Raw genomic sequence first — 27,585 nt, 5'->3', positions numbered from 1 at the left:
ATTAGATTCATCCAAGGGCCTATATCAAGTTTGTAATTTGTACACTAACTTAATTAGTTTGTACTTGAGCACTTCCATATATATATATATGTGTGTGTGCGCGCGCGCTCATGATCAAATACAAAACATCCTCTAAATACAAACTCTTCTTTTACACTACCCAACAACTCCACCTTATCTCCTTCATCAACCCCACTTCATCTCTCTCCCCTCTCCCTCCGCCTTTATTACCACATCTCTGCCCACACACTCCTGCCACCACTTGCTACCCATGTCATTGTTTCCGTTTTCATCATCATCATCACCACCTCAACCACCTACTATTTAGTGATATTAGATATACTATTTAGTGATATTAGATATACATTTTAGTGATATTCGCTTTAGAAATTAGTGAAATTCGATGTAGAAATTAGTGATATTCATAAAAAACTCCAGAACTTGATGCCAACTTATAGATTTGTTCTTGTTTATTGATTCTGATGGTGATGGCGGTGGTGGAGATAGAGCTGGTGGACGTACATAGAGGGGGCGGGGCGTGGAGGATGCAGGGGTGGGGGTTGAGATGGTGGAGGTAGAGGTCGAGGTGGAGTTATGGCGGAGGTAGGGGTTGAGATAGTGCGCGGACGAAGGTGGTGATGGTAGAAATGTCGAGGTGGAGGTGATGACGGCTGAGGTCGAGATGAAGGTGGTGGAAGAGGTGGAGGAGGGGCGGACGTTGGAGGTAGAGACGGTGGAGGAGGAATGGAGGGATGGTGGACATAAACGGGACGGCAGGAGGCGACAAATGTTGAGGGAACGGCGGACATGATGTTGCTCGAAGTGGAGGCGTAGCCGGAGAAGATGGAGGTGGAGGTGGGGTTAAAAGATTTAGTGATATAGTGTGTAGAATTTAGGGATATTGCAGCTGAGTTTTTAGTTTGTAGAATAAGAGGGTTTTTATTGGAGTACTACTATATATATATATATATATATATGTATATATGTATATGTATATATATATATATATATAGGCCAACATTCTAGAGAGGGACTCCTTATATGGAGTTACATAGTGCGCCACTATAAATCATCAATTTTATTATAAATTCTGTTATAGAATACATATAAAACGTGATTCTAATATAGAATACTATAAAATAAATCTATTTTAAGTAATTTAACACTTAAAATTTGATTGAAAAAAGTATATTTTTGAAACTGATTCTACAACAGAATAATTCTGAATGATTATTATTGTGTTATAGAATCATGTTGAGATATTGCATAATTTTAGATGATCTTTGGAATAAAAAAATTGTATAACTTCATTTTCGGTTTAATAATCAAAATTTGTAATTATATTTCATAAAATATATAATAGAATATATATTATGTATATATTTATAATGGTGTGCTACGTAACTCCATATAAGAGGGTATGCTATGAAGTGTTACTATATATATATATATATATATATATATATATATATATATATATATATATATATATATATATATATATATATATATATAGGGATAGGATCAAATAAAAACTTTTTTAAGTTACAAACTTACAAACTTTTTTTTTTGAATTTTTTTTATTCTCCCAACCTGTTAATCCTTATCTATAGACAGTATCTATGTTGAAAATTATTAAAAAAATATCACGATTTTTATTTGTAACTGGGGTTCAACATTGGGTGTAGAACATACATTATCATTGTGTTGAATATATTTATAGAGATGCTTAAACTATACTTCTGGAGTTTGGGTAGGGTCTAGATAAATATCGGTTATATAATACGTTTAACTTAGTTCTTACATTGAAAAATTAGTTTATGTACTTCTCCAACACAATTTTGATCGATGTTCAACAAAATATCTTAAAAAAATGTTGAACTCGAGTTATATATGTGTTGAACAAAAAAAGTTTGTAAGTTTGTACCAGAACCCTCCCCATATATATATATATATATATATATATATATATATATATACACACATATATATATATATATATACACACACACACACACATATATATATATATATATATATATATATATATATATATAAAAGAAGGTCAAATTTTGAGTCCCTTAAGGAAAAATATAAAATCTACTTCTAAATTTAGTGGTCCAAATGCACTAATTTTGTTAATCGACAATCTTACACTTGGTTTTAAAAATCCACACTTGATTTTATGAAGAAAGAGGTCAAAAATCGATTAGAGGACTTCAAGGCTCTATACAAGGAAGTCCGAAAACCAAATGTACACGATTCAGAGTTTAAGTCTACTCATAAAATGTTTTACAAAGCTTGATGTGAAATTTCAAGAGCTTTTAGTCTTATATCAGTCTTATTGAAACTCGGGAATGAAATTATTTTTTCCTCATTTGCTAAAGGTTCATCAATGTCTATAGACTCCAATCGATTTCAAGCTCTCTGCCAGGGCATCGATAAACTTAAAACCTCTCAGACCAATCTAGAATCTCATTATTGTTCAAGCTAATGTGGTCGTCACTCATAAAAATGTCATGAAAGTGATTGACTCCCAGAATTCTTTTCAAGTGAAGTATTATTTGCAACTAGGAGCAAACATGGCTATCTTGAATAATTAGACGAGTCTCAAGATAACGAGAGAGCTCGGACGCCTCTCAAACTTATTGATACTCAACCTGATAAAAAATCTAAGAGGTAGAAGATACATGAGCAATCACAAATATCAATGTTGTGATCTTTATGAGGAGGAAGTTGATGTATTAGTCAGCTAGGTGAATGGCAAAGAGTCAAAACAATGGCAAAGAGTCAAAATAGTAGCAAAGAGGCATTTTCAAGATAGGGAGTTTCTGGAGTTTTTAGAAGGTTCGACAGTATAGGTGGGATGATAAATTTTGCTTACAGAAAGACCGGTCAAAAGAGCATCAATTTATTGAGAATAATATTCATGCAATATGTTTTGCATATGAAATATTGTTACACATAATCAAGTATAAAGGTAACATGTGGGTCTTAGTACTCTATATAAGATACTCTGTTATAATTAGTGCAAATCTATAATCACTTATACCATCATTGATTTATCACAACTCAAATTTCAAAACTTCGAACAGTTATTTATTAAAACAAGAGTTGAAAAACCAAGACCAGGCAGTAGTATGCCTTATGAAATAAAGTAATTTTTTTGTAACATGACGTCATTTAGCTGCCTTCCCGTGCAGGGAAGAGATCAGAGAAACCGATGAAAGGAATAATTGTTCTCGGCAGAGGGCTCTGCATTGGGCTCCGCAGAGACAAGATGATGACTACATTGCCTTGTGAAAAATCTGAAATCATGGTGCTCGAAACCAAGCTGATTAATCCACAAATCAGCAGCCTTATTAAGATGATACAATCTCCCAAAGTCTAAATCCCCATGATTCAGCCAGATGTTCCCTTCCACTTTGTACGTCACACACCCAAATGGTGGTAGAGAAATTGATGGGCTGCGTTTATTGCAACCCATTTGAACATCTTCCTCGGGAAAATCTGAATAGCACAAGGTTCATGTCAATATTGATATGCTGTGAAGACGTTAATTAAGCGTCTGCAGTGACATATCTGAGGACACATGATATGGATAAAAATATGGTCAGATATATATGTACAGTATTTACCCTGGTAGAATGAGGATATGGAATGAAATGTCAGAAAGGCAGCCTCAAAGTCCTTGAAAGGTATCCCGATATTTGGGATATGACAGACAGGGTACCTTAAAAAACACAACAACAAAAACTGGAAAATCAACAACAAATCATGTATAATTATTGCAATACAATTCATAAAATGATAGAACTGACAATATTCAGAACTGCTGCAATCTTAATTTATCACGGCTATATATCTAAATTCTTAACCAAAGCAAAATACTTATTAATTGGACAGAAGGGTGGTATCAGCAAACTAAATATATATCAGAGAGCCTTCGGTCAAGTCAAACCAGTTCAACGTAAAAAAAAATGAACATGAAAATAATTTTGCAGTAGGGAATACAAACCAGGCGACACACATCCAGCTTGAAGGGGTCAAATCAATACTTGTTAAAGTCTGAAGGCCTGGATTTGACTTCGAAAGATTCTTTACCTGCATCAAATTCATTTGTACACAATGGTTTCATTATAATTAGAAACATGATCATGACTTAACCGGCTTAGAATGTGAAACCATGTACGAATCCTTACAGTGTCAAAGAGGGGAATCCTCTTGTAGGGAGACACTTTCTCAGCAAACTCAAAGTAAGGTTTTAGATAGTAGTCATCACATTGGAGTGATATATCCATTTGGTTGGAATACAGACTTGAGAAAGATATTTCATTTCCTCGATTTCTGGTAGAATACAAAACAGTAAGTTAACTTAATCGGCATGATATCGTAGATGTCTAACATATAACAATTAGTACAGAATGACAAAGTTAAAACCACAGATATCTATTGTATTGTACCTTACACTTTCATAAGGCTTGTTTGTGAATATCTGAATTGCAGACAGGGACGGAACGAAAAACTGATCAACCTCCTCCCTGTTAACTATTACTTTTGTCTTTGCACCGTATGCACTCCATTTCTCAAAAGACAGCCAGAGATCACGGAGAGTGAAATATTTGGTGATTGGCTTTTGAGTAGGGTCGTTCCACATTATATTGAACTTCTCGATGCAGCTCTAATGGAAAACAAAAAAAAAAAAGAGCAAAGTTAGTAATAAAAAGTGTGCAAAGCATTCTTATACATATCAATTATACATATGTAACACCCCAGTGGAGACTTTAGTTCAATATACAAGTATATATAAGCATAAGACTATCAATTGCACCAAATGATTATCTTTTGGGATCTGTGATGGGCTTGTGGATTACCCAAATTACTATAATGGGTCCTTATATTGATAATATTCTTATTTCCTAAATAATAATTTAATTAATTAATATATTAAGGCACATTAACATATATTATTATAGATAAACATGTGTATTTTTTCTATTTCTATCCGATAAAAATTCGAGATGAGGATTATTAAGAACAACATGCAGGATTGTGAAACGAGATAGACTCTGATGTCGGCCTAGATTGGGCCGGATAATTAAGAACAACATGGAGGATTGTGAAACGGGATAGACTCTGATGTCGGCCTAAATTGGGCCGGTAGATAGGCGCTTGGGCCTGTTCATAACTTTCTATTCTTAATAGCATCGGTTTCTATATGATAACTATTTTACTCATGTTCATTGGGGTAGGATCACATGTATATATATACATGATAACCGTTTTTAAGAAAAATTGGAATATCTTTTTTACTAGAATATCATATATACCGGAAATGCAAACGGATCTCCTAAAAACATACATAGTGTGAAACTAAATCATACATGTAAAATAAGATACGATAATCTTTCCAAATAATCAGACGACAGATACATTTACGTTTACAATATATATTTGAAAAATGTGATATTCCATCTCGAATCTTTAATTATTAACCTTTTACGTTAAAATTGACCTATAAAACTTTCAGTGTTTTAAAATCTTGGAAAAGTATTGTTACAAGTACCAAATTAGATACAAAATCTGTTACAAAAGTCACATGACCGGTGAGTCGGTGACATGACAATTTGGAATGATTCGACTGGGGTGTAATGCATACACGGGGTACATTATTATTATTAATTAATTAAGTTATAACCAATAAGCATACGACATGTGTCATTTTATACCCATGTTAGTAGCCAATTTGATTAAATAACGTTAGATTGCGTTCACTTATATGGAATGGAATGAGGAGAGAATGAAATGAAAAATTATATTAAAAAAATTATGGAGGAAAAATGAGTATGAGAAAATAATGCTAAGTATGAGCGAGTCTAATATTTCTTTGAAAACAAATTGTACGAAAATACGATGTTGAAGTGGAATGAGCATTCATTCCAAAACAAATGGGTTAAATTTCTAATTCAAGTAGTTTGGAATGTAATGATTGAAGGATGAAGATCATAAATATTTTCTCTATTTACCCCCAATTTACCTTACAAATTACATTTTTCCTCAATTTCATTTTATTCAAGTGAACACAGCATTAGATTATACAGGTAAAAAGAAATGAATACATGTATCAACTAAAGATAGATCACATAGCTGCAAAGAATTACATGAAACAGTTACAAATGAAATTTTTTAGCTCATATAGAAAACAAATTGAACTTATTTTGAAAAAGTTTACTATTAGCTTATGAAGAACATTAAATTTGTCAAAAGATTCATACAACCAAAAAAAAGTTTTGAAAAAGGTTTATGAAATTATACCTCGGGAATTTGGATTGATGGAACTTTTGGGGTGAGGGAATAAAGCAACCGCTCAAAGTTAGAGTGAGTACTTGTTGGGAATGATGACCGAGATGAAAAGCTTTCCATTTCTTTACTAGTTATCGCTCTTGAAAATTATAGACCAACTTTGACACAGCTCACATCTGCTTCTTCTATGTGTTGCACCTCTACATATAAAGATATATTATGCTCTCATAAGTTTAGAGATAATATTTGAAGATTAAATGCAGTAGTGAATTTTTACATTATGCAGAATCTAGAGATAATTATATTTATAATCTCATATAGTAGATATTAATGTTTTTTCAAATAATCCAAAATCCTATTGAAACGGCCAAGAAAGTTAGATGTCAGTGATGATTAATTAGAAAACAGTTGAGCAATTCATCTCCTTTAATCTACTTCTATATAATAAAGTTTAAAGGGTAAAATGATTCAAGAACATGAATGTGAAATATCCATTATACCCTTATGTTGCATGTATTACAAAATTATCAATATATGATTCATTATAATTTTTTGAGGTATCAAATATCGGTAATCAATGTATTTATACAATAAATATCTATTTTAATTTACACATGTCACTTATTTATGACCACTAATTTATAAAAAAAATCATTTGTACCAGATATATTTATGAATTATTAGTGGTCATAAAGATACATTTATGAATTAGTGGTCATTTATTTATTCCATGTACATAAATATTAAATGCTTATGTAGTTAGTTAATTTACACAAAATATATTTATGTACATAGAACTTGGAACATTCAATTAAACTCTCATTTAAACTCAGCAATAATGAATATTAAGACAAGATCTAATGATTCCCATTTTATTAAAAAAACAATTACATGTGCGGATACCTTATATAATTTTCGATGTAACTTAATGTTAATTCTAATATAATTACGAATTAGTTCTTAATACGGAGTGATTATTTTATTTATTAATTATATATTTTTTTATATGTATGGAGCGACAAAAAAACATAGACGTAGGTCTTGTGGGCTAAGAATTATCATCGGTAAAAACATAGATATAGGTCTTGTGGGCCAACAACAGACATAGGTCTTCTCGGCCAAGAATTATCATCGGCCATGGTGTCAATGAAACTCTAGCGCTCAAGTGGCAAGTCAATTAAATGCTAACTAATATTCTAAAATTTAAATTTCGATTTTACTCGGTAAGTCTATTAAGTATTGAGTATTCAAGTTAATCAAGAAGTACTTAGATAAAATAATTGGATGTATTTATCTATTTTATTTTAGAGATTAAATTATTAATATATGTTTGTTTAATATATGTGGATTATATGTAAAAGTATAGTATATGTTATGATACTATATAAAATTTTGTAAGTGTTAGATGATTAGGTTATTTGTTAGATCTTTTCTGTTTTAACTTTTTTTTATTTTTCTATATTTTATTTGTTAATGTATAATCTAAATGGGCCCGATTTTGACTTGAGTCGTGTGTTAAGTTTTATTCGAGTAAGCCTCAGAATCGAATTATCATTCAACTAACATAAAATTGGCCGAAAGAGGGGTCCAAGCGCGAGTACTCGACTGATTTTTTAGTCAAGTTAGTCGAACTTTATAAAGCATACTCTAACAGTCGACTATTAATATAAACATATAATCACATATAAATTGTCAAGAATAGATCACTTTATTAAATAATTATCAATATACTTTCATGATAGGATAACAATAGAGTAGTTGATAATCGATCAACTAACCAAGATTAATGTATCACTAGTCAATGATTGATGGATGGTTGGTAAAACACACTGGTGCATAAAATATATAACATGCACAAACCAAGTAGAGGAAGAGCGAGCGAGAAATAACAAGTATTATATATGAATGACTCATATAATTTTTTTTTAATTTGTGAATGTTGCTCAATGCAAGATATTATCTCATTGATGATCGTAGCACATGAATATTGAACTGTAATTCGAGTCGGGTGGCTCGCGAGCTCGTCCGGCTCGAACTCGTTTAACTAGGCTCGACTCGGTTCGTTTAGTTAAACAAGCCGAGCTCGGGCAAAGGTTCCGGCTCGTTTAATTAAACGAGCCGGCTCGACTCGACTCGTGAAATTAAACGAGCCGAGTTCGGGCAGAGATTTAGGCTCGATTAAGTGTAAAATTAAACGAGCCGGCTCGCCCGACTCGCTAAAATCGGCTCATTTAGCTAAACGAGCCGGCTCGACTCGACTCGTGAAATATTTAAACGAGTTGAGTTCGGGAAGAGATTTAGGCTCGATTAGTTAAACGAGCCGGCTCGGCCCTGCTCGATTACGCCCGGCTCGAAACTCGGCTCGCTCGGCCTGTATTACACCCCTTCATGAATATATAATTTTAATTTCAATTATTTACCATTTCATGAATTGGCTATATGATTCATACGAATCTTGCCTATAATTTTTATCGTTTATACATATGTTATATTGTCTTTCAATTGAATGATTCACTGAACTAGTTAAAGTTTGTATAAACCTCTTTCGTATGAAAATTCAATTGTGTCAATTATAACCATATGAAAATTTGTCTGTTATCATTAATTTATTACTTTGTTTCAAAAAATATTTAAAAATTTAATGAAAAAGCATATATTTTTTATAAAAAAAAAGTTATAATAAATAAAAAAACGTTAAATATTTTTTTAGTTTTGGGATATTAAATCAACTTTTAACTAAGTGTTTTCTAATTGTTGAACATGTTAGAGTCAAATACTCCCTCCGTCCCTTTTTAGTTGTCACATTTCTTTTTTTGTTGGTCAAATTTACTAACTTTCAACCGAAGATCATAAGTTATTCTTTTATTATTTTAAAAAACTGAAAATTACATTTTAAAATAGATTAAAAGTTATTTTCAGTGTCATATTTTTTTTTATATTTTTACTTAATAAAATATTAATAAAGGGAGTATAGAAAGAGGGTCTGTCAGCCGAAATTCCACATATCCAAATGTCTGTATACATCTGTCTCACTTTCCTTGCCGCACGCAAACCCAGGTCCTAGAAAAGAGAAACAGGGCGCGAATCTCATCTTACTTCCACCACTAAACCAGACCAAACCCCCCATCACTCTGCACACAAAACCCATCTCTAATCTCCCAAAACCATGGCAAATCTCTCCGAAACCTATGCTTCCATCCCCTCAACAGAAAGAGGCAGGGGTATTCTAATCTCAGCAAACCCAAAAAGCAATGCAATCTTGTACTGTAATGGCAGATCAGTGTTCATCAGAAACCTTGACAAGCCACTAGATGTGTCTGTCTATACTGACCATGCTTATAACACAACTGTTGCGAGGTTTTCTCCCAATGGGGAGTGGGTTGCTTCTGCTGATGTTTCTGGGACTGTGAGGATCTGGGGGAGCTACAATGATCATGTTTTGAAGAATGAGTTCAGGGTTTTGACTGGGAGGATTGATGATTTGCAGTGGTCTCCTGATGGCTTGAGGATTGTTGCTTCTGGTGATGGGAAGGGCAAGGCTTTTGTCAGGGCTTTTATGTGAGTTTATATTATGATGGTTTGGTTGATTTTTTTTTTTGATTGGGTATTTTGATCATTGTGGCTTGTTGGGATTTGGACTGTGATTGGCTTTTGATATTGAATTGACTTGTGGATGATTGTAATTGGGAGTTTTTGAGTTTTGAATTTGGCTTGCAATCTTGAAAATGTTTAAATTTTGATATTTGGGAGTTAGATTGTATCAAGTGTCGGTGTTTGGACTAGCAAGATGCTACTGTAATCATGGAAGATTGTACTGTTTAGTTTGAAGTTTAGATCTTTAAGATTTATATCTTATCGAGTATCCTTGCTGACATCTGTAGATTAAGATGCTATTAGTCAATTTTAGTTTTTGTGGATTTTAAAATTGAAAAGACTGGGCTAATAGCTAGTTTATAAGTATAGTTGATAAAATATTAAGATTATGATGTTGATGTGGAACTGAAGGTGGCTGGTGCATAAAAAAAAAAATTGGTCGAGTTTTAAAGTGAGTGTGATTATTCTATTTCTTTTGTTGCAATTTGCTGGAGCAACTTGTTAAAGTGAAGAGGATGATGGCTGGACTAGTTCTGTTTAAATTGAGTTGATATTATGGTGTTACTGTTCAAATACCTAAAATTATTCGAGTGGATATTTGAACTATCTGGGTCTACTGTATGTCATCTTCTTTTGCTGCTAATTTTGTATGATCTGATTAAGAGATAGATCATTTCTCTCCTGGTAGACTTCTTAATTATAAGTTCTTTTTGATGTGTAGTTATATATGATAGAATTCGAAGATTGTGCATTGTAGTGCTTCTCATATATTGCAAGTGTTATTTCTGACATGAGACTGCTGTACTGCAATTCATTAGTTTAATGCGTTCGACATGGGTATGAGAAAACTTTTTATTCTTCTCAACTTTTTATTATAGTAAATCTTAGATATTGTGAACTGTCTTGTGCAGGTGGGACTCGGGGACCAGTGTTGGAGAATTTGATGGACATTCCAGGAGAGTTCTCAGTTGTGCATTTAAGCCAACAAGACCATTCCGAATTGTCACATGTGGAGAGGACTTTTTAGTTAATTTTTATGAAGGACCGCCATTTAGATTCAAGCTTTCCCATAGGTATTTTATTGGTTTTTGCTCAGTGATTTTTCAGCCTCACTTTTGTAAACCGCACATCATATGCGCTACATGAGTATATTTCGTGTATCTAAGGATTTTCTTGTAGTACTCTTTAAGTGAGAGTTCGTCTTTGCCATACATGTGGTATTCGAGAATTATATTGTTCCCTCCTAGGTACAGGATCCCCTTTCGCATTCTAGTTCAGTCTTCTGTCTGTCTTATACCCCTTTGTGGTGCTCCCTCATTTTATTCTCCTGCATGTTTTCCACGCAATTAATTAGGTGGTAATTTTGATATACCACTAGTATTTTCAATTATACAGTAATGGACAGAGGGTCGGACACTAAAGAGTTAGAAGATTTATCTCGCACTCCTGTGGCATCTTCATGCTTAGTACTCTCACGTGTTAGTTGTTACTTGATATACTATAGTGTTGCATTGATTAACCAAACATCGCTCTATTATGAGTGATAATTGTTTGTTGACTTGATTTGAGTATAACAGAGATAAGCATGACATCTCAGCAAATCGCTAACAGTTCTCCCCCTGTATTAATTTTTAGGGATCATTCAAATTTTGTCAATTGTGTGAGGTTCTCTCCAGATGGCAGCAAATTCATCACTGTAAGCTCAGACAAAAAGGGTATCTTATATGACGCAAAAACTGCACAGAAAATTGGAGAGCTGTCTATGGAAGATGGCCATAAAGGTAGCATATATGCTGTTAGCTGGAGTCCAGACAGTAAACAAGTAAGCCTCGTGTTTCAGTTAATTACATTGAATGGGAACTATATTAAAATGATTCTAAATATAACTTTCATGCAAATATAGGAAACCAAATTCATTATCTTTTTTATTTCTTCTAAACTGTCATATAAATTCTTCAGTACATGTTCTTGGGTAAATCTTGTTGTCCCTGGAGATCTCTTTTTTAACATTCATTGAAAGATGGAGACCATATATGTTTGTTTAAAAGTTCTTGAGTGATCAAATGCAAATGTTTAAGTTTCACTACAAATCATTAAATTGACTTAAATTGTATATTTTTTTTCTCTTCATCCTTTACCGCTTATACCATTCACTGTTTTTATAATGGCTAGGTGCTAACAGTTTCTGCTGACAAGTCCGCAAAAATATGGGCAATATCTGAGGATGGCCATGGGAAGGTCACAAAAACATTGACTTGCACCGGAACTGGTGGTTTTGAAGATATGCTCGTTGGGTGCCTTTGGCATAACAATTATCTCGTTACTGTCTCTCTTGGTGGCACAATGTTTGTGTTTTCAGCAACTGATCTTGATGAATCCCCAGTAATACTTTCTGGACACATGAAGAATGTAAATTCTGTAGTAGTGCTTAAAAACAGCCCAAACGTCATATTGTCATGCAGCTATGATGGACTAATAGTAAAATGGACAAAAGGCATTGGATATACTGGTAAACTGAACAAGGTGATCGATAAAATTAAATGTTTTGTGGCTGCTGACGAGGAAATTGTTACATCTGGGTTTGACAATAAGGTAACTTATCTTCAGAGAAGGTGCAAGCTTATATGGTACTTCTTTGAATTATTTCTCAGTCCTTGTAGTATCATGATTAGTTATAAAGTGGTCACTTTGATGATAATAAGTTAACTATATATATTGTTCTGTTATATACAGAATGGTGATCTGAACTTAGTTTTGTTGGGAATGTTTGGGTGATACTGATTGCAGAAATAACGAAATTACAGAGACCAAGAATTTAGGTTGTATTCACTTGGATAGAATGGAATGAAGGGATAATGGATTGAATTTCGTACTCTAAGAAGGTGTTGATTAGAGAAAATGTCTATAATTTTCATTCCTTCAATCATTCCATTGCTACTATTGTAACTAGAATTCTAATCCACATGTTTTGGAAGGAATGCTCATTCCATTTCTACATCATGTTCCTTTACAATCTTTGTCACAAGAAATTTTAACCCATCCATATTTCGTCATTATTATCTCATACTTTTTTCTTTCTCCATAAAATTTCTATCTAATTTTTCATTCCATTCTCCCCTCATTCCATTCCATCCAAGTGAACACAGCCTTAGAGATAAGTTCGCAGTACTGGATGAGAATGTAGTGTCAGTTCAATTAATAAACATGACCAGATAAAAAAATTGTCGGTAATATCTGTGAAAATTAAGAACGTATCATTAGTGGCATAAGAAAAAAGCTCAAGGACAGTCTCTAGCTATATAATATAACTTCCTACTCACTGTGGAAGTTACCAGATTGTGTGGTGCATCAAGTAGTTGAGTCAATTTATACAAATCTAATGTGTTAAAGTTTTTTAAAAAAAAAAAGAACTAATAAGAAATGACTATGTGCAAGAAATTTACTAATGTGAATATTCAGGTGAACATTGTCACAGCTCGGTGAATGTTACAGTTTCGTGTTATGCCTATCAAATTTTCTCCTGTGTGGTTCATAGTTAGTTAATTGTGTATGTATGCAGATAGGGAGAGGGGGAGTAAAGGATAGGCAGTACCATATATTTGCATTATATATTGAATTTCTTCGTCGGAAACCACCTTTGGCAAATCATAGCCATCTTGATGCGCTTAAGGGTTTTTCTTTTTTTGGTAGTTTACATAGTAATAATAAGTTTCAAGGGGATGGGAGTAAGGATTCAAATCATGAGAAGGGGGATGGTGAATGAGCCTTTCTCAGAAGCCTCCCATATAAAAAAGTATACTTTTTCCTCTCCCTAATTCTGTAAAGGGTTCAGGGTCCCTGGCAAGTGATTGTTGCAGCAAATAATCTGCGGTTTCTTATAGCGGAAAGACATCAACACTAGGTTTTTTATATGTATGCAGTGGGCCTATGAGTCCATCCGCGTTTTTGACACCCACTCTAGGGTTTTTGCTTTCTGCGATAAAATATCGCTTGTAGTTTGTTGCCAACAAATGATTGTCAAGGCCATTATCCTTGTGTAAAACTCGAGAATTATAGATTAATCTTTAAAACTGTTTCAACTGCTTTTGTGTTGTTGAAATGTGGTCATGCTTCTGCTACACGCTATAAATTCAATAAAGTATCCCATATATATTTTCTGTGTTTCACTTTCCTACTGGTTTCCTTTCACCTGTCATTCAGGTTTGGAGGATTTCTCTACAAGGAGATCAATGTGGGGAGGCAGAATCTGTAGACATTGGCAATCAACCAAAGGACTTGAGTATTGCTATTCTCTCTCCGGAACTTGTCTTGGTCGCAATTGATTCTGGAGTCGCCCTCCTTCTGGGTACAAAAGTGTTGTCAACTGTTAACCTTGGGTTTCCAGTTACTGCATGTACGCTTGCACCTGATGGAAGTGAAGCAATCGTGGGTGGGGAGGATGGTAAATTGCACATATATTCTGTCAAGGGTGATAGTTTCAATGAAGAGGCAGTTCTCGAAAAACATCGGGGTGCTATTACTGTAATTCGTTATTCCCCAGATGTTTCCATGTTTGCTTCAGGAGATGTAAATCGTGAAGCTGTTGTATGGGATCGTGCTTCCAGGGAGGTATTTTTCATGACTAGCCTTTCTAGTGAATGAAGATCCTGTTGGGAAATAAAGTATTAATTCTTTGTCAAGTTCTTACACATGCAAAAGAAAAATGTTTCATTTACATTAAAAATTTGGAATACAGGCTTAAAGTTCATGAGAAAAATTACCAAATAAGTTTTGGAGGATTAGCTTCTGGATGACCAGAGAACTTAAACCTATTATGCCATTAATATCTCCAGCTAATCAGCTGAAGTAGATAATCGGGGTACTCCTACCCCTCCCATCCCTCCAAGATTTATAGTTTTGGTACACCACACCGCACCAATATTACATTATTTTGGATTTAATGTGCACTAGGAAGATCTAGATTTGTAATGATAGATTCTGGAGTTCAGAAAAGCAGTCGGTTCTTATACCGCAGCTCTCTGATTTAACCACTTGACCATTGAAGTGAATATAACAGTATTACTAGTTTTCTCATATATTACAGTGATGTGATTAACACAATTGAGGTGGCATTCATATACATTAAGTTGTCATTTTATTTTGATCATACATATTTATTTACAACCATTTTCCACTTATAGTAATAGCATCTATACTTTCTGCAGTTAAAGCTGAAAAACATGTTATATCACACTGCGCGCATAAACTGCCTGGCTTGGTCTCACGATAGCAGTATGGTTGCAACTGGATCACTTGATACATGTGTCATCATATATGAAATTGGAAAACCAGCATCAAGTCGAATAACTATCAAGGGAGCTCACCTGGGTGGGGTTTATGGACTGGCTTTCACCGAAGAAAACAGTGTAATAAGTTCCGGTGAAGATGCTTGCATCCGTTTATGGAAATTAACCCCACAAGGATAAAGATAAATGGACATCATAAAATGTGTCATGTTTATACAAAACTTGTCTATCTTGGATGTCATTTTCTATGAAGTGAGGAAGAAAAAGGGCATTGTTGTTGATATTTCGCTTGTATCAGAGGCTAATTCGAGAGGTATGTTGCAAATTGGAACAACTTAATGATTGATGTCACAAAAGCAATATTATTACGACTGATTTGAGTGTGTATTATATTGAGCAAGTTGAAGTTATATTCAGTATTGAGTTTTCGAGATGAGATCTTCACATTATTGTAACGTGAAGGGTCATTGTAGCCTTGTAGGGGAGGGAATGATGCAGTAGTTCGAAGATAAAATCGACTACTCTGTTCTGCCAATTTCCCTATGTGCATTTGTAATACAAAAACTTTGGCATTTTGGCGTAGTTTGTGTTTGAGGTTTTGATGTTAATGAGCTTTTTTTTCTCTTTTTCAAAGAAGGTACTGCTACTGAGACGTTAATTACATTTGGGATGTGTGTTTTTGCTTTTGTATATATCCTTTTCTCCTCTCTTCATTTCTGGACATTAGATTACTTCTTGTGTTGCTCCAGTTGTTATTATAAATTTAGATGTTTTTTTCAATCTCTAGAATACTGAAAATAGTATATACGTTGAGTAGTTAGGCGACCTGTTAATAATTTGGGTATAATTTGTTTTCATACCAACTTCAATTTAATAATTTGGTACAACTTATTTTCATGTTCCAAACATCTTAATTTCAACCTAATTTTCAGTTTTCATTTGTTTTCATCCTCCTAACATCATATAATTCGTGACGATTAAGAATAAATGCTCCATGTGTTATTATATTTATTTATTTATATATTTTTAAAAAATTTGAACAGCATAATTATAACTATTATTTTAAAAGAAAATGTAATTACAATATTAGTTTTATGTTTTTAAAAAAAAATTAAGAATAATGATGTTAATTGTATAATCAATATTTAAATACGTCTACTGAAAAATTAAACTGTGTTATAAAAAAATGGGAGGACTAATTTTACTGCAAACAGAGACAACGATGTCTGGGCTTTTTAAGTATAAATATTTTTGGACAATTACTTATCTTTCGTTTCGTTAACCGACCATTTCAATCAGTTATTTCAAGCTCCGTTTTTTCACATAACTGGCAGGTGGCTCAATCAGTTACATGGCCTAACTAATTTCCCTTAAAGTCTGTAAACGGTGTAATGTTACGTATAAATATGTAAAAGAGGAGTTTAATTATCATTTCTTTTTGACAGAAAAGAGGAGTTTAATTTATGCCGACTATTTAGTTCTCAACATCACACTTAATATTTTAATTTTAGGATAATGTTACCTATCCAAAATTTGTTTTCAAAATGTTTTATCAGATGATGTGATAGAATTATTTTTAATTGGTTGACTGATATACGTATAGGAGGTCCAATTATTAGTACGGGAGAAATCAATTATACATTGTCACTTGGATTTGGAGAAAAAATTAGTAACATTCTTTGGGTAGCTAGCATTTTTCTTTAATTTATTCACATGAGATTTGATTACTCGATTTGAACATCAAATTTAACATTTTATTTAGGTCAAATATATGTAATCTAAATAGATAAGAATTTTTTGATTTTTTAATTTTCATTTTTCATAAATTCTAACTGACAACTCCTTATTTTTCCAATTATTTCGACTCTGAACTTCTGACCTAACCGCCCTAATTTCCCTCCGACTGCACAAAGCAAATACACATGCAAGTTCCTACTATATCTACGTTTGTAAAACAAACTCAAATGCCAAGTCCAACTTTGACTCTTTACACTATTTTTTTCACTATAAATATGACTTCTCTGCATGCACAAGTTCACACCAAACAACAGTACCATTCTTCTCTGCATGAGAATGGTGACAACTAAAATGGTACTGTCACTGCTTTTCTTGATGCTTAATTTGCAATTTCTAGCTCATGGGCAGATAGATTTCTCCCCGGAGTCGATGGACCTCGACACCGGTGGCCTTAGCAGACAGAGCTTCCCTACACACTTTATTTATGGGACAGCCACTTCAGCTTATCAAGTTGAAGGAGCTGCTCATTTAGATGGACGTGCAGATAGCATTTGGGATACCTTTGTTAGACAACCTGGTATTTAGTCTGTTCTCTCGGAGTTGTAATGCAATTTTTATTGGTTATTTTTTCAAAAATACCCAAGTTACAGAATCTATTTTCAAAAATACAGTGTAACGTCGTTTGCAATTTTGTTCGCCAGTGACCTGGAAATCAACTATGTTGCAACCTCAGTTGCAACTTCGTCCGTATCATTGAAAATAAGTTTAAAAACATGGGTTACTTTTGCAAATTTCCCATATTATTTTAGTTTTTGGATTATGATAACAATATGAGGTGTGTATTGATGATTTGAAACAGGAATGGAGCCGGATAATGCTACTGGAGAAGTTGGTGTAGATCAGTACCACAGATACATAGTAAGTGACTTAGTGGAGGGGAATTATGGTGATAGTATGATTTAATTTTAATTTCTAGATGATGTAATCAAATATATTTGCATCTGGTATGCTGTTTTCTTATGTTGCAGAGTTCTAATAAATGTTTATTTTCAGGAAGATGTTGATCTGATGGCCAAGCTGAACTTTGATGCCTATAGATTTTCGATCTCATGGTCAAGGATTTTTCCAAGTAAAAAGCTTGCAGCTAATACACTTTCTGTGTGTGTGTGTGTGTGTGTGTTTTGTTTGCCCTGATTGGTTTTTAAATTGTATGCAGATGGAACTGGTATGGTTAACTGGAAGGGAGTTGCGTATTACAACAGATTGATAGATTACATGCTTCAGAAAGGTAATTGCATATATTGATTGGAACAATGTTTGCTGCTGCTTATTTTGGTTCAAGACTCTGAAATGTATATGTTTAGTACTCTTGATTAAGGTTAAACTTGTATAAGATTTGGATATCATACGAAGAGTAATCATCGAATGCAACTCCTTTTTGGTTGTGTTTTAATGCAGGTATTACACCTTTTGTTAATCTTAATCACTATGATATCCCTCAAGCACTTCAAGATAGATATAATGGATTTTTAAGCCGCGAAATTGTGTAAGTTTGCAATAATTAAAATTTACCTTTATGAAAACAGGAGCATAGTCTCACCAATTTTACAATCGTGAAGTTTATAAATGTTGATTGTTTTGTACAGGAAAGATTTTGCTGATTATGCAGAATTCTGTTTCCAGATGTATGGAGACAGGGTTAAAAATTGGTTTACATTTAATGAACCTAGAGTGGTTACTGTTAAAGGATATGATGAAGGTACTTATCCACCAGGAAGATGCTCTAAACCATATGGCGTTGATGTAACAAACAAGTGCCTGGTAGGGAATTCTGGGACGGAGCCTTACATTGTGGCTCATAATACAATTTTGGCTCATGCTTCTGCAGTTCAAAGATATCGTAAGAATTACCAAGTAAGATCTGCTGTGTACAATTAGTTTGTATGTCCTAATTGCCGGTATAGAAATCCTATAATGACTTGGTAGCAACTGTTTGCAGAAGTCACAGGAAGGGAGGATTGGAATTGTGTTGGATTTCATTTGGTATGAACCTCTTACACGAGGATTAAGTGATGAATATGCAGCTCAAAGAGCACGAGACTTTCATCTTGGATGGTATGATCCCTAGTAGTTCAGTTGAATGTACCTTTTTCCAAAGAGAAATGAAGATAGTTGTGATGTTTCTGCAGGTTTCTTCATCCTATGGTATATGGAGAGTACCCGAAAACCATGCAGAATGTAGCTAAAGATAGACTACCAAAGTTCAATGAGGAAGAGGCCAAGATGGTCAAAGGTTCTCTAGATTTGCTGGGGATAAACCAGTACACAGCTAACTACATCCAACACAGGGTAGTCAATGATTCGATGCCACCTGAATATCTGAATGACATGCAAGTTCGGTTTGTTTGTAAGTTCTTCTGTTCCTTCACCTTTTTCTTGGATGTAAAATGTACTATTTCAAGTTATACCTGCATGATTGTTGATTTATTTTGCAGATGAGAAGAATGGGGCTTCTATTGGTCAGAAGGTTGGTCAAATTTTCATTATGGAATATATGATAAATTTCCATTTCTTCTGCTAATCACTTGAAGTTTAAGCTGCTGAATTTGCAAAATATGCAGGCACATTCAGATTGGCTCTATGAAGTACCATGGGGTCTGTACAAATCAATAATGTATATTAAAGAACGATACGGAAATCCTACTATTGTTTTGACTGAGAATGGTAAAACATATGAGTTCCTTGTCGTTATTATTTTCTCCAGATATCAACAGTGTTCCAGATCTCTAAGTTTTTACTTTATATATGAACTGCTTGTATTGAAGGCATGGATCAACCTGGTAATGTGACCATTCCAGACGGTCTTAAAGATACAGGGAGAATGAACTACTACAGATCATACATACAACAGCTGAAGAAGACAATTGATGATGGTGCAAATGTAATTGGGTATTTTGCCTGGTCATTGCTCGATAACTTTGAATGGAGATTAGGTTACTCTTCAAGGTTTGGCATAACCTTTGTTGACTTCGAAACCCTTGTGAGGATTCCTAAAATGTCAGCATATTGGTTCCAGAAAATGCTCCAGAGAGAGCAGTAAATTGCAGTAAACTCTTAATCTGGTTGATAAGGAATTAAGGACTATATAGCTTAAAGTATGTGTACAGCAATAAAAGCCTCAGACATTATTGTCTTGGGTTGAAATGTATCCTCTTACTGTGTTTTATAATAATAATTTATATGTTTATATAATCAACAGTCCACACACAAACACTTCAACTTATCAGGATTTGCCAATTTGGGTACTACAAATTTAAGGTTATAAATTAGCAAACAAGTAGTGAGTGAAGTTGTTAAAATAGCAATCATTTTATTGCATCTGCAGAACCCAATAAAGGCCTTAAATTTTAAGATACTTAAATAAGAACGGAGAAGTGATAATTTGCTTCCAAGTACAAAGAATTACACTCTAGAAAAGAATTTCAATATACTGTTTTTCGTATTTTCTGAATTGATTCCATCACAGTTTTTAATATTCTTTACAAGTTTACCTTTCTTCCCTTCAGTAGTCTTCATAGGCTTAGACACCACACTTTTCTGTGAATCTGGAGTTGCACAGAAGATTTCTAAGCTTTCAGCCTTGGTTATTGTGGAGCTTTGTTTATTGAAACCCTCTGTTTGAACGTTGTCCAAAACAACTTCATCTGAATTTCCCATTTCCAAGCATTCAATCTCAGTTACCACAGAATCTTGTTGAATAAAACTCTTTGCTTGATCATCATCTAGCACCAGATGTTCGTTTACTTTCCTTTTCTTAAATGGATTGTTATCAGGCACCATTGGCAGATATTTCTCAGTAACTAATGTAATTTCTTCTGTGGATCCGCTTCTGAAAGGCATTACCAGTTTCTCGAGTGCTAAGGATTCATTTAAGTACTTTTTTCCTTCAGGCTCAAGCAGATGCTTCATTTCTTCCGCATCTGGTTCCTTCTCCATCACTGAAATGAGATTGAAGAACAGATCATTGCGCATATTATCTAAAAAACTGACATGCATGTTAATTTTGACTTGTGCACTTTGTAAGAGAAATGACATTGAGATAATATATTAGAAGGAAAAAATGTGAAACGGTGGTGAAATTTGTATATTAACGAGATCAATTTCCAATGCACACCCCTGTTCAAACAGTAGTACGCCATGCAAATGTGCCTAATCCAGTCTATGTTTTTTTTATTTGGATTAGTAGAACAAGGGGGGGAGCTATTTCTCCCAAGTCCCAAGTAAAGCGCCCTCAGTTACAAGTATGTACAGTAAGAAACTTGCCTGTAATTCTTTTTCCTATGCTTTTATGTGAAGAAACTACAGTAAAGCAGCTTTCTTGAGAGGCCACAGTTTTGATCTCGTCTTGCAGGAGTTTGTCATTTTGGAATGCAGTAGCATATGTAGTATCCGAACTTGGAAAGGCCTTCATTGTACAAGGATTTAGTTTACCTTCAGCAATTGAAATTGCCATTGAAGGAGATATATCTCTAATGTCAGTTATGGTAGAACATTTTTCAGAAAAGAATTTTCACTTGGCACATAAGAAATATTGTAGATGGAGCATGACAAATTAATAATGATCTGGCAAATAGAACAACCTTGACTGCTAGATGAAACATTTAAAAGGACAGTAAGAGCCTTAAGAAAGTTGCAAAATGAAGAGAAAGAAAGGATACGGCCCCAAGAAATCAAGTTCATTGCCAAGAGTCTCTAGTGTTGTTTCTGGAAGAGGTTTCATGTGCTTAACAGTCTTCGAGACAGAATCATATCTGCAGCAGATACATATCGTTTATGAATGAATAAAAAAAAACTTAAGATGATGAGAAAATGGATTGTGGTTTAAGAACTTGTCATACATTCGAGCATGCTGAAAAACTGCAATGGCCTCTTTGAAGGATTTTACATAATCTTCAGGCACTTGATTACCCTTCTCAAATTTTAAAATTGAAAGAACCTGCCAAGATATTTAAGACACACTTCGTTATGAAGTTGTGGGGTTGCAGTTCATATATATATATATATATATATATATATATATATATATATATATATATATATATCCAAGACAGTGAAAGTTATGAGCAATTTATTTCTCAAAATAACAGATACTGGGTAAGTACTAAGTAGGAGTGTAGGACAAACAAGATGATGTATATAACTGAAGATCCCACGAACCTGAAGTCCCTTGTTGCATTACTAGCTAAGCAATTGTGTTTTGCTAATTGCTAATAATAATTTAAATGCCCCAACTTCTCTACCTTATAACTCTCTTTCTGCCTTTCATACCTAATTTGTTAAACCTTCCCATGGAATCATCATTTGCATCTGTACTATCTGTACCCTGATCTATATTATCTGCAGAATTATTCTTTTTTATATAGCAGCATTTTCGTCTAGATCTATAACATCAACAGAAGTAGAGTTTATGCATTAAACTTTAAAATACGAATTCAGGAAGTTTACATGGATAAGCAATGCATTATTGAAATTCCAGATAAATAACATGCTTTCAAAATAGGGGAAACCACATCAACAACAGTGCACCACTCAAGGAAGTTTAATATGCTTACACGGTCTAAGTTCCTATACTTGGAGACCAATGAATAAGCCTTTGCGATCCCAATTCCTGGAATAGATGGAAGGAAGTCACATCCAGCTAAAACACACATGCCTGCACCATAAGCTTATTGCTTACATCAACTAATTTTCAGCATAAAATTTGAAGCTTAGTTATACTGAGATAGATTGAAAAGTGGGTTAGCAAAAAAAATGTGGGAAAAGTGGACTGAATGAAACAGGGCCTTCTGCTCTTACATATAGAAGATAAGATTGAGAATAACCAATTTGGTCCCAAGTTAAGGAATAACAGTTTCATTTTCATAGAAATCTTAGTTCAAAAAATATGTAACAAAAGCTACAGGGAACAATTTTTTTTATCATGCACAGGCACACGCTAGTCTTACCTAAGAACAAGTTCTTGTCAAAATTTCGGAATGAAGGTAAACAAGAAACCGAATCAAAGAGCTTGTCCAGCACAATCTCCTCACCATTTCCATCACGGTCCATCTTAAACATAACCTTCCACAACCCAAAACAAGCCAATGAGGAGACTTTTAGTAATTGCAGAAGAATAACTCTATAAGAAGATGATGAGAAACACAAGTAAATAAATAAATCTTACAGCTGGGCAGCCATAAGCCAGCAGATCACTGTCCTCTGAAATCACTGCATCTATTCCTCCTTGTTCAGCTTCAATAGTGGACAGGTATGCTAACTGCGCATCAGCCTCATAAGGAGCTACAACAAACTCTACGTTTTCTGACCTCAGAATCTGAATGTAGCCAAATATAAAATTAAAATTATATATGAATCAAAGAAACAAGAGATCAGCCAATAAACATATAAATTAGAAGTTGAACATATTATTAGTAACTATTAAGGTCACTTCAGCTGTAAGATGTACCTGAATCAATTGATGTGCCATAGCTGGAGTTATACTTACTGCCCTCTACATGTCAAAGGAAGAGGTCAGGTGTGAAAACAAGTTATCCGAACAAATATATATACAAGCTTCGGGACATTTTATTTGATGTTTTAATTCAATCTGTACAATTTATACCCAACCATGTACCACTAACATTACTCCTTTCAATTTTCATCCTAATTTAAAATTCCAATTTCCACCACTATTTTTCGTTTAGATAGAAGCATTATCCAAGGATTCAAAGAAGAAGAACTCAAATTCATCCAATCAATATTGAACACATAAATTAAAAATCCAGTCATAACTAAAAACATAGACTCTACTTACTCGAAACAGCTCATATGCAGCACTTATATTCCCATTCTTCTTATTCTCCATAGCCAAGTCACGATTCATCTTTCTTTTCCTGAAGACATAAAATCAATTGTAATGGTCTGCATTAATAGGCCAAATACTACAACTTGACATTCAATTTCAACATTAACCAAAATCAACATACATGTAGCGCTCATTCTCCGTCCCAGCCTTACACGGAAGGTTCCCCCCATCAAAAACAACCACCGGGGTGATTTTATGATAACGAAGCAGATTAATACGATGCATAAAGTACTTCAAGTACTGCAACTTCTTGTCACCATCCATATTTAGACAAAGCTCCATACTGCACGAATAAGCTGATAATTCCACCAAAATGTTATCAATCCCAGCATCCAATTACAAAAAAGTTTTAGACTTTGAATCACTGCAACACAAGTTCTATAAAACTAACCATACATTCTGTAAGAATATCAAGAAAAGGTACCTCCTTTATGTATCTATTCATATAATTTCACCAATATATATTCATACTAACATATACAAACAATCCCCAATACCCAGAAGAAAAAAAATCAAAACTTTTCAATCACTGTCATCTGATTTCTTCCAAGCTAATTTTACATACTAAGAAAAAAAATTGAAAATCAAGAAAAAAGGTACCTCCTTTATGTAACCATGAATAAGCATCAATCCCGACCTGCACACATGATGCAAACATTAATTTAAAATTATACAAACTTATACAATCAAAATGTGATTCAATTCAAATTGAAAAAAAATGAAGAAATTATACTCTTTTGCCAGCATATTTCTTGACATGGATAGGCTCAACATATGGCTTCAAGAACCTTAAAAGATCTTTGATGCCCATTTTTCTTTACTGGTTTTTGTTGTTTACTGAGTGAGAGCTTTCTGGGTTATTAGATTGGAGGCTATAGAATTTGGGGAACACCAGGAAAAAATGGCGGGAAAAGGTAAATATGTTGAAATGTTTGGGGGAAATATATGTATAGCCAATCAGAAAACAGATACTTGGTGAGTCAATTTTTAAGAGAATTTGACCCGGGAATCTATTATATATCTAATAGAGCAAGGCTGAGTAATTTAATTCAAAATGCCAAATTTGTCCTTGGCCCATACACATATTTATATACTATATAAAAGGTCATTATTGACTTTAAACTAACGTATTTATTAGCCTTTAATGTCTAATCATTAATATACATTAATTACCTTATAATTAAAACTTCAATATATATATGTATATTATATTTATAATCATGATTTAATAACAAATAAATAAATATCCAATGTTGTAAAAAGCATAAATCAGAAAATCTGTAATTTTAGTCATCAATTTAACCGAATTTTACCAAATCGTATTAAAAATCCGTCTATTTATCGATTATTCGGTTAATTGGCTGATTTTTAGAATATTTAATTATTATGATTTAATAAAATTATATTTTATATATATATATATATTATAAGAATTATAAATATAATATATAACTGTACGGCAAAGACTCTGATTCGACAAGAATCTCATTTTTTATATCAAACATTCAATAATTTTCGGTGAGTAATTTAATTATATAATAAAATTTTAAATAGTGTATATTTTTTTATTTATATTTTAATAAATATCATAATAGTGAGGATATATGTACATTTACACATCAAGATAATATGACTTAAAATACAAATAGATATAAATTTTAAATAGTTTTATTAATTTAATATTATATATATATATATTATATAATATATCTACTCATTTTTAAAATTTTAAACTTTCCTCGCAAATTTTGTAAATTTTAATATTCTACCTGATTTTGACTAACTAATCCAGTTTTGACCAATTAACCATCGACTTAAGCAAAGTTTGCCAAATCGGATTAAGAAATCCGTCTGATTATCGGTTATTCGGTTAATCGACCGATTTTTAGAATATTTAATTATTATGATTTAATAAAATTAGATATATATATATATATATATATATATATAATACAACAATTATAAATATAATATATAACTATACGATAAAGACTCCGATTCGGTAAGAATCTTATTTTTTATGTTAAATTCTCAATAAGTTTAGGTGAGTAACAATTTAATTATATAATAAAAATTTAAATAATGTATATTTTTTATATTTATATTTTAATAAATATTTGAGGATATGTGTACATTTAGATATCAAGATAATATGACTTAAAATATAAATAAATGTAAATTTCAAATTATTTTTTTAATACAAATGGATCATCATGGATGTTAGTTCGTCGAAGGTTTTGACAAGATTTCACACAGTTTCTAAATGATTTTGGCGGGTACCCGTATTCTTCTAGTGGGATGTTCTGGATTCGTATCACTATAGTCCGCAAAAGTATTACATGGGGTGAGAGAAGGCAATATTAGGGCTGTTAACGAAACGAATTCGAAACGAATATCTTAATTTTCATATTTGTATTCGGTTTAGATACATATATTCGGATTTGTATTTGTTTATTATCCGAATAATGATTTGTTTTCGTATTCGGATTCGGTTAGATTCACGAACTATTCGTATTCGTTTAAGGTATTCATTTAAAACAAAATGGAACTAAATAACTGAAGTGCTAGCCCGTGACAAAAGTTATAAACTCTCATGCTTCACCAATTCAAGCAAACTATAAAGTACTAATTATACAGACTACAATCATACAATTCAAAAAAAAATAAAATTAAAATTATAACCAAAATATAAAGTTTAATACGCCTTAATTAATTCCAAGATCATACAACAGAACTTCCACTGGCTCAACCTTTTAGTATATGGACTGGGCTGGTTTAATATAATATCTGGTCCCACAATAATCCACAATCCTATTAAATAAGAAATATAGTATTTTTCCAATATAATATAAAATAATATATATATATATATATATAATATTTAATTTCCGAATAATTAAGCGAATAGCAAATACGAATATTTATCTATTCGAATTTGTATTTGTTAATAAACGAACACGAATAATACTAAATTAATTCGAATACCGAATATTTCATTAAATATTCGTTTCGTTAACAGCTTTAGGCAAGAACGAGGCTCCATTGGGTTGGATTGGTGACGGTTAATGTATTGACTCTTGTTGTTTTGGTAGCGCAGATGAGGCAGAACCGGATGGATTACATGGAATCAAGTTAATTCAAAACAGTGTGAAAATAATGGCAGTTCTTGTCCAGTTTGAAATCTTTGTTTCAGATTATTGTCACCCATCATCGATAAACGAGAATTGTTTAGGTGAATCGCATGTGAAGAAGGCCATGGGCTAAGGTATTATATTAATATTATATCACACATTATTTTATGTATCGTGCACTAAGACGGGGGTCTTCACGGAAACAATCTCTCTACTTTAAGGGTAGGGGCATGACTGCGTACATCTTACCCTCCTCGGATTCTAGCGGGATATACTGAGTATGTTCGGTTTGGTTTGGAACAAAAAGATATAACATACATTAAAAATATAATTCAAAGCAACCCGTGCTTTGCACGGGTTAAGAAGCTAGTTGTAAGGAAAATGTGAATGGAAAAGTAAAGTATGTTACTATACTGAATTGTTTTATATTTCTTAAGAAAAAAATTATTTATAAATTTACTTTACCTTTTAAATCTGAATTCAAATATTTATATTTGAAAATTAAATATATTTATGATGCTTATTAAAAAATATATATGCTACTAAAGTTACGAACGTGTAATAGTAAATAATTAAGTGAATTTTCTTTTTTTTGAGCAAATAATTAAGTAAATTTTATTTAATATATTGA

At 33.0% G+C, this 27,585-nt stretch overlaps 4 protein-coding genes across 4 annotated transcripts; 2 read left to right on the top strand and 2 right to left on the bottom strand.

Annotated features, from left to right (window-relative positions):
* Positions 1 to 3,184: 3,184 nt before the first annotated feature.
* LOC135152040 (uncharacterized) lies at positions 3,185 to 4,328 on the bottom strand. The gene is made up of 4 exons (XM_064091455.1): positions 4,203 to 4,328; positions 4,019 to 4,104; positions 3,639 to 3,733; positions 3,185 to 3,510 (listed from the first exon to the last, which is right to left on the bottom strand). Exons 1-4 carry the CDS (start codon positions 4,299 to 4,301, stop codon positions 3,212 to 3,214), a joined length of 579 nt encoding a protein of 192 aa, XP_063947525.1. The 5' UTR covers positions 4,302 to 4,328; the 3' UTR covers positions 3,185 to 3,211.
* Positions 4,329 to 9,303: 4,975 nt separating this feature from the next.
* LOC108218863 (actin-interacting protein 1-2) lies at positions 9,304 to 15,874 on the top strand. The gene is made up of 6 exons (XM_017392005.2): positions 9,304 to 9,861; positions 10,809 to 10,970; positions 11,533 to 11,719; positions 12,070 to 12,489; positions 14,098 to 14,505; positions 15,102 to 15,874. Exons 1-6 carry the CDS (start codon positions 9,470 to 9,472, stop codon positions 15,360 to 15,362), a joined length of 1,830 nt encoding a protein of 609 aa, XP_017247494.1. The 5' UTR covers positions 9,304 to 9,469; the 3' UTR covers positions 15,363 to 15,874.
* A 1,308-nt stretch (positions 15,875 to 17,182) lies between these two features.
* LOC108218864 (beta-glucosidase 44) lies at positions 17,183 to 20,194 on the top strand. Its single transcript, XM_064091263.1, has 11 exons — positions 17,183 to 17,496; positions 17,779 to 17,837; positions 17,973 to 18,048; positions 18,136 to 18,207; positions 18,378 to 18,465; positions 18,566 to 18,833; positions 18,919 to 19,034; positions 19,109 to 19,326; positions 19,415 to 19,446; positions 19,541 to 19,643; positions 19,745 to 20,194. The coding sequence occupies exons 1-11, from the start codon at positions 17,208 to 17,210 to the stop codon at positions 20,017 to 20,019; spliced, it is 1,596 nt and encodes a 531-aa protein (XP_063947333.1). The 5' UTR covers positions 17,183 to 17,207; the 3' UTR covers positions 20,020 to 20,194.
* A 90-nt stretch (positions 20,195 to 20,284) lies between these two features.
* Positions 20,285 to 24,743, bottom strand: LOC108218032 (exonuclease 1). The gene is made up of 12 exons (XM_017390953.2): positions 24,557 to 24,743; positions 24,424 to 24,460; positions 23,945 to 24,119; positions 23,773 to 23,851; positions 23,425 to 23,469; positions 23,143 to 23,292; positions 22,925 to 23,039; positions 22,532 to 22,632; positions 21,818 to 21,915; positions 21,638 to 21,730; positions 21,243 to 21,448; positions 20,285 to 20,917 (listed from the first exon to the last, which is right to left on the bottom strand). Exons 1-12 carry the CDS (start codon positions 24,632 to 24,634, stop codon positions 20,382 to 20,384), a joined length of 1,713 nt encoding a protein of 570 aa, XP_017246442.1. The 5' UTR covers positions 24,635 to 24,743; the 3' UTR covers positions 20,285 to 20,381.
* Between the last annotated feature and the right edge of the window lie 2,842 nt (positions 24,744 to 27,585).

Source organism: Daucus carota, chromosome 4 (genome assembly GCF_001625215.2).
Source record: "Daucus carota subsp. sativus chromosome 4, DH1 v3.0, whole genome shotgun sequence".
NCBI classification, from domain to species: Eukaryota; Viridiplantae; Streptophyta; class Magnoliopsida; order Apiales; family Apiaceae; genus Daucus; species Daucus carota.
Note: the sequence above shows the minus strand (reverse complement) of the source record. Positions and strands in the feature narration are given on the sequence as shown.

Coding starts and splice junctions, on each gene's coding strand:
- LOC135152040 (XM_064091455.1), bottom strand. CDS start 4,301: ATGGATATATCACTCCAATGTGATGACTACTATCTAAAACCTTACTTT. Junction 4,105..4,202: donor GGATTCCCCTCTTTGACACT/GTAAGGATTCGT, acceptor AATTTGATGCAG/GTAAAGAATCTTTCGAAGTC. Junction 3,734..4,018: donor AGCTGGATGTGTGTCGCCTG/GTTTGTATTCCC, acceptor GTGTTTTTTAAG/GTACCCTGTCTGTCATATCC.
- LOC108218863 (XM_017392005.2), top strand. CDS start 9,470: ATGGCAAATCTCTCCGAAACCTATGCTTCCATCCCCTCAACAGAAAGA. Junction 11,720..12,069: donor GGAGTCCAGACAGTAAACAA/GTAAGCCTCGTG, acceptor TATAATGGCTAG/GTGCTAACAGTTTCTGCTGA. Junction 14,506..15,101: donor GGGATCGTGCTTCCAGGGAG/GTATTTTTCATG, acceptor TACTTTCTGCAG/TTAAAGCTGAAAAACATGTT.
- LOC108218864 (XM_064091263.1), top strand. CDS start 17,208: ATGCACAAGTTCACACCAAACAACAGTACCATTCTTCTCTGCATGAGA. Junction 17,497..17,778: donor TACCTTTGTTAGACAACCTG/GTATTTAGTCTG, acceptor GATTTGAAACAG/GAATGGAGCCGGATAATGCT. Junction 18,049..18,135: donor ATGGTCAAGGATTTTTCCAA/GTAAAAAGCTTG, acceptor AATTGTATGCAG/ATGGAACTGGTATGGTTAAC.
- LOC108218032 (XM_017390953.2), bottom strand. CDS start 24,634: ATGGGCATCAAAGATCTTTTAAGGTTCTTGAAGCCATATGTTGAGCCT. Junction 23,852..23,944: donor ACGGAGAATGAGCGCTACAT/GTATGTTGATTT, acceptor TTATGTCTTCAG/GAAAAGAAAGATGAATCGTG. Junction 21,731..21,817: donor GTTTTTCAGCATGCTCGAAT/GTATGACAAGTT, acceptor TATCTGCTGCAG/ATATGATTCTGTCTCGAAGA.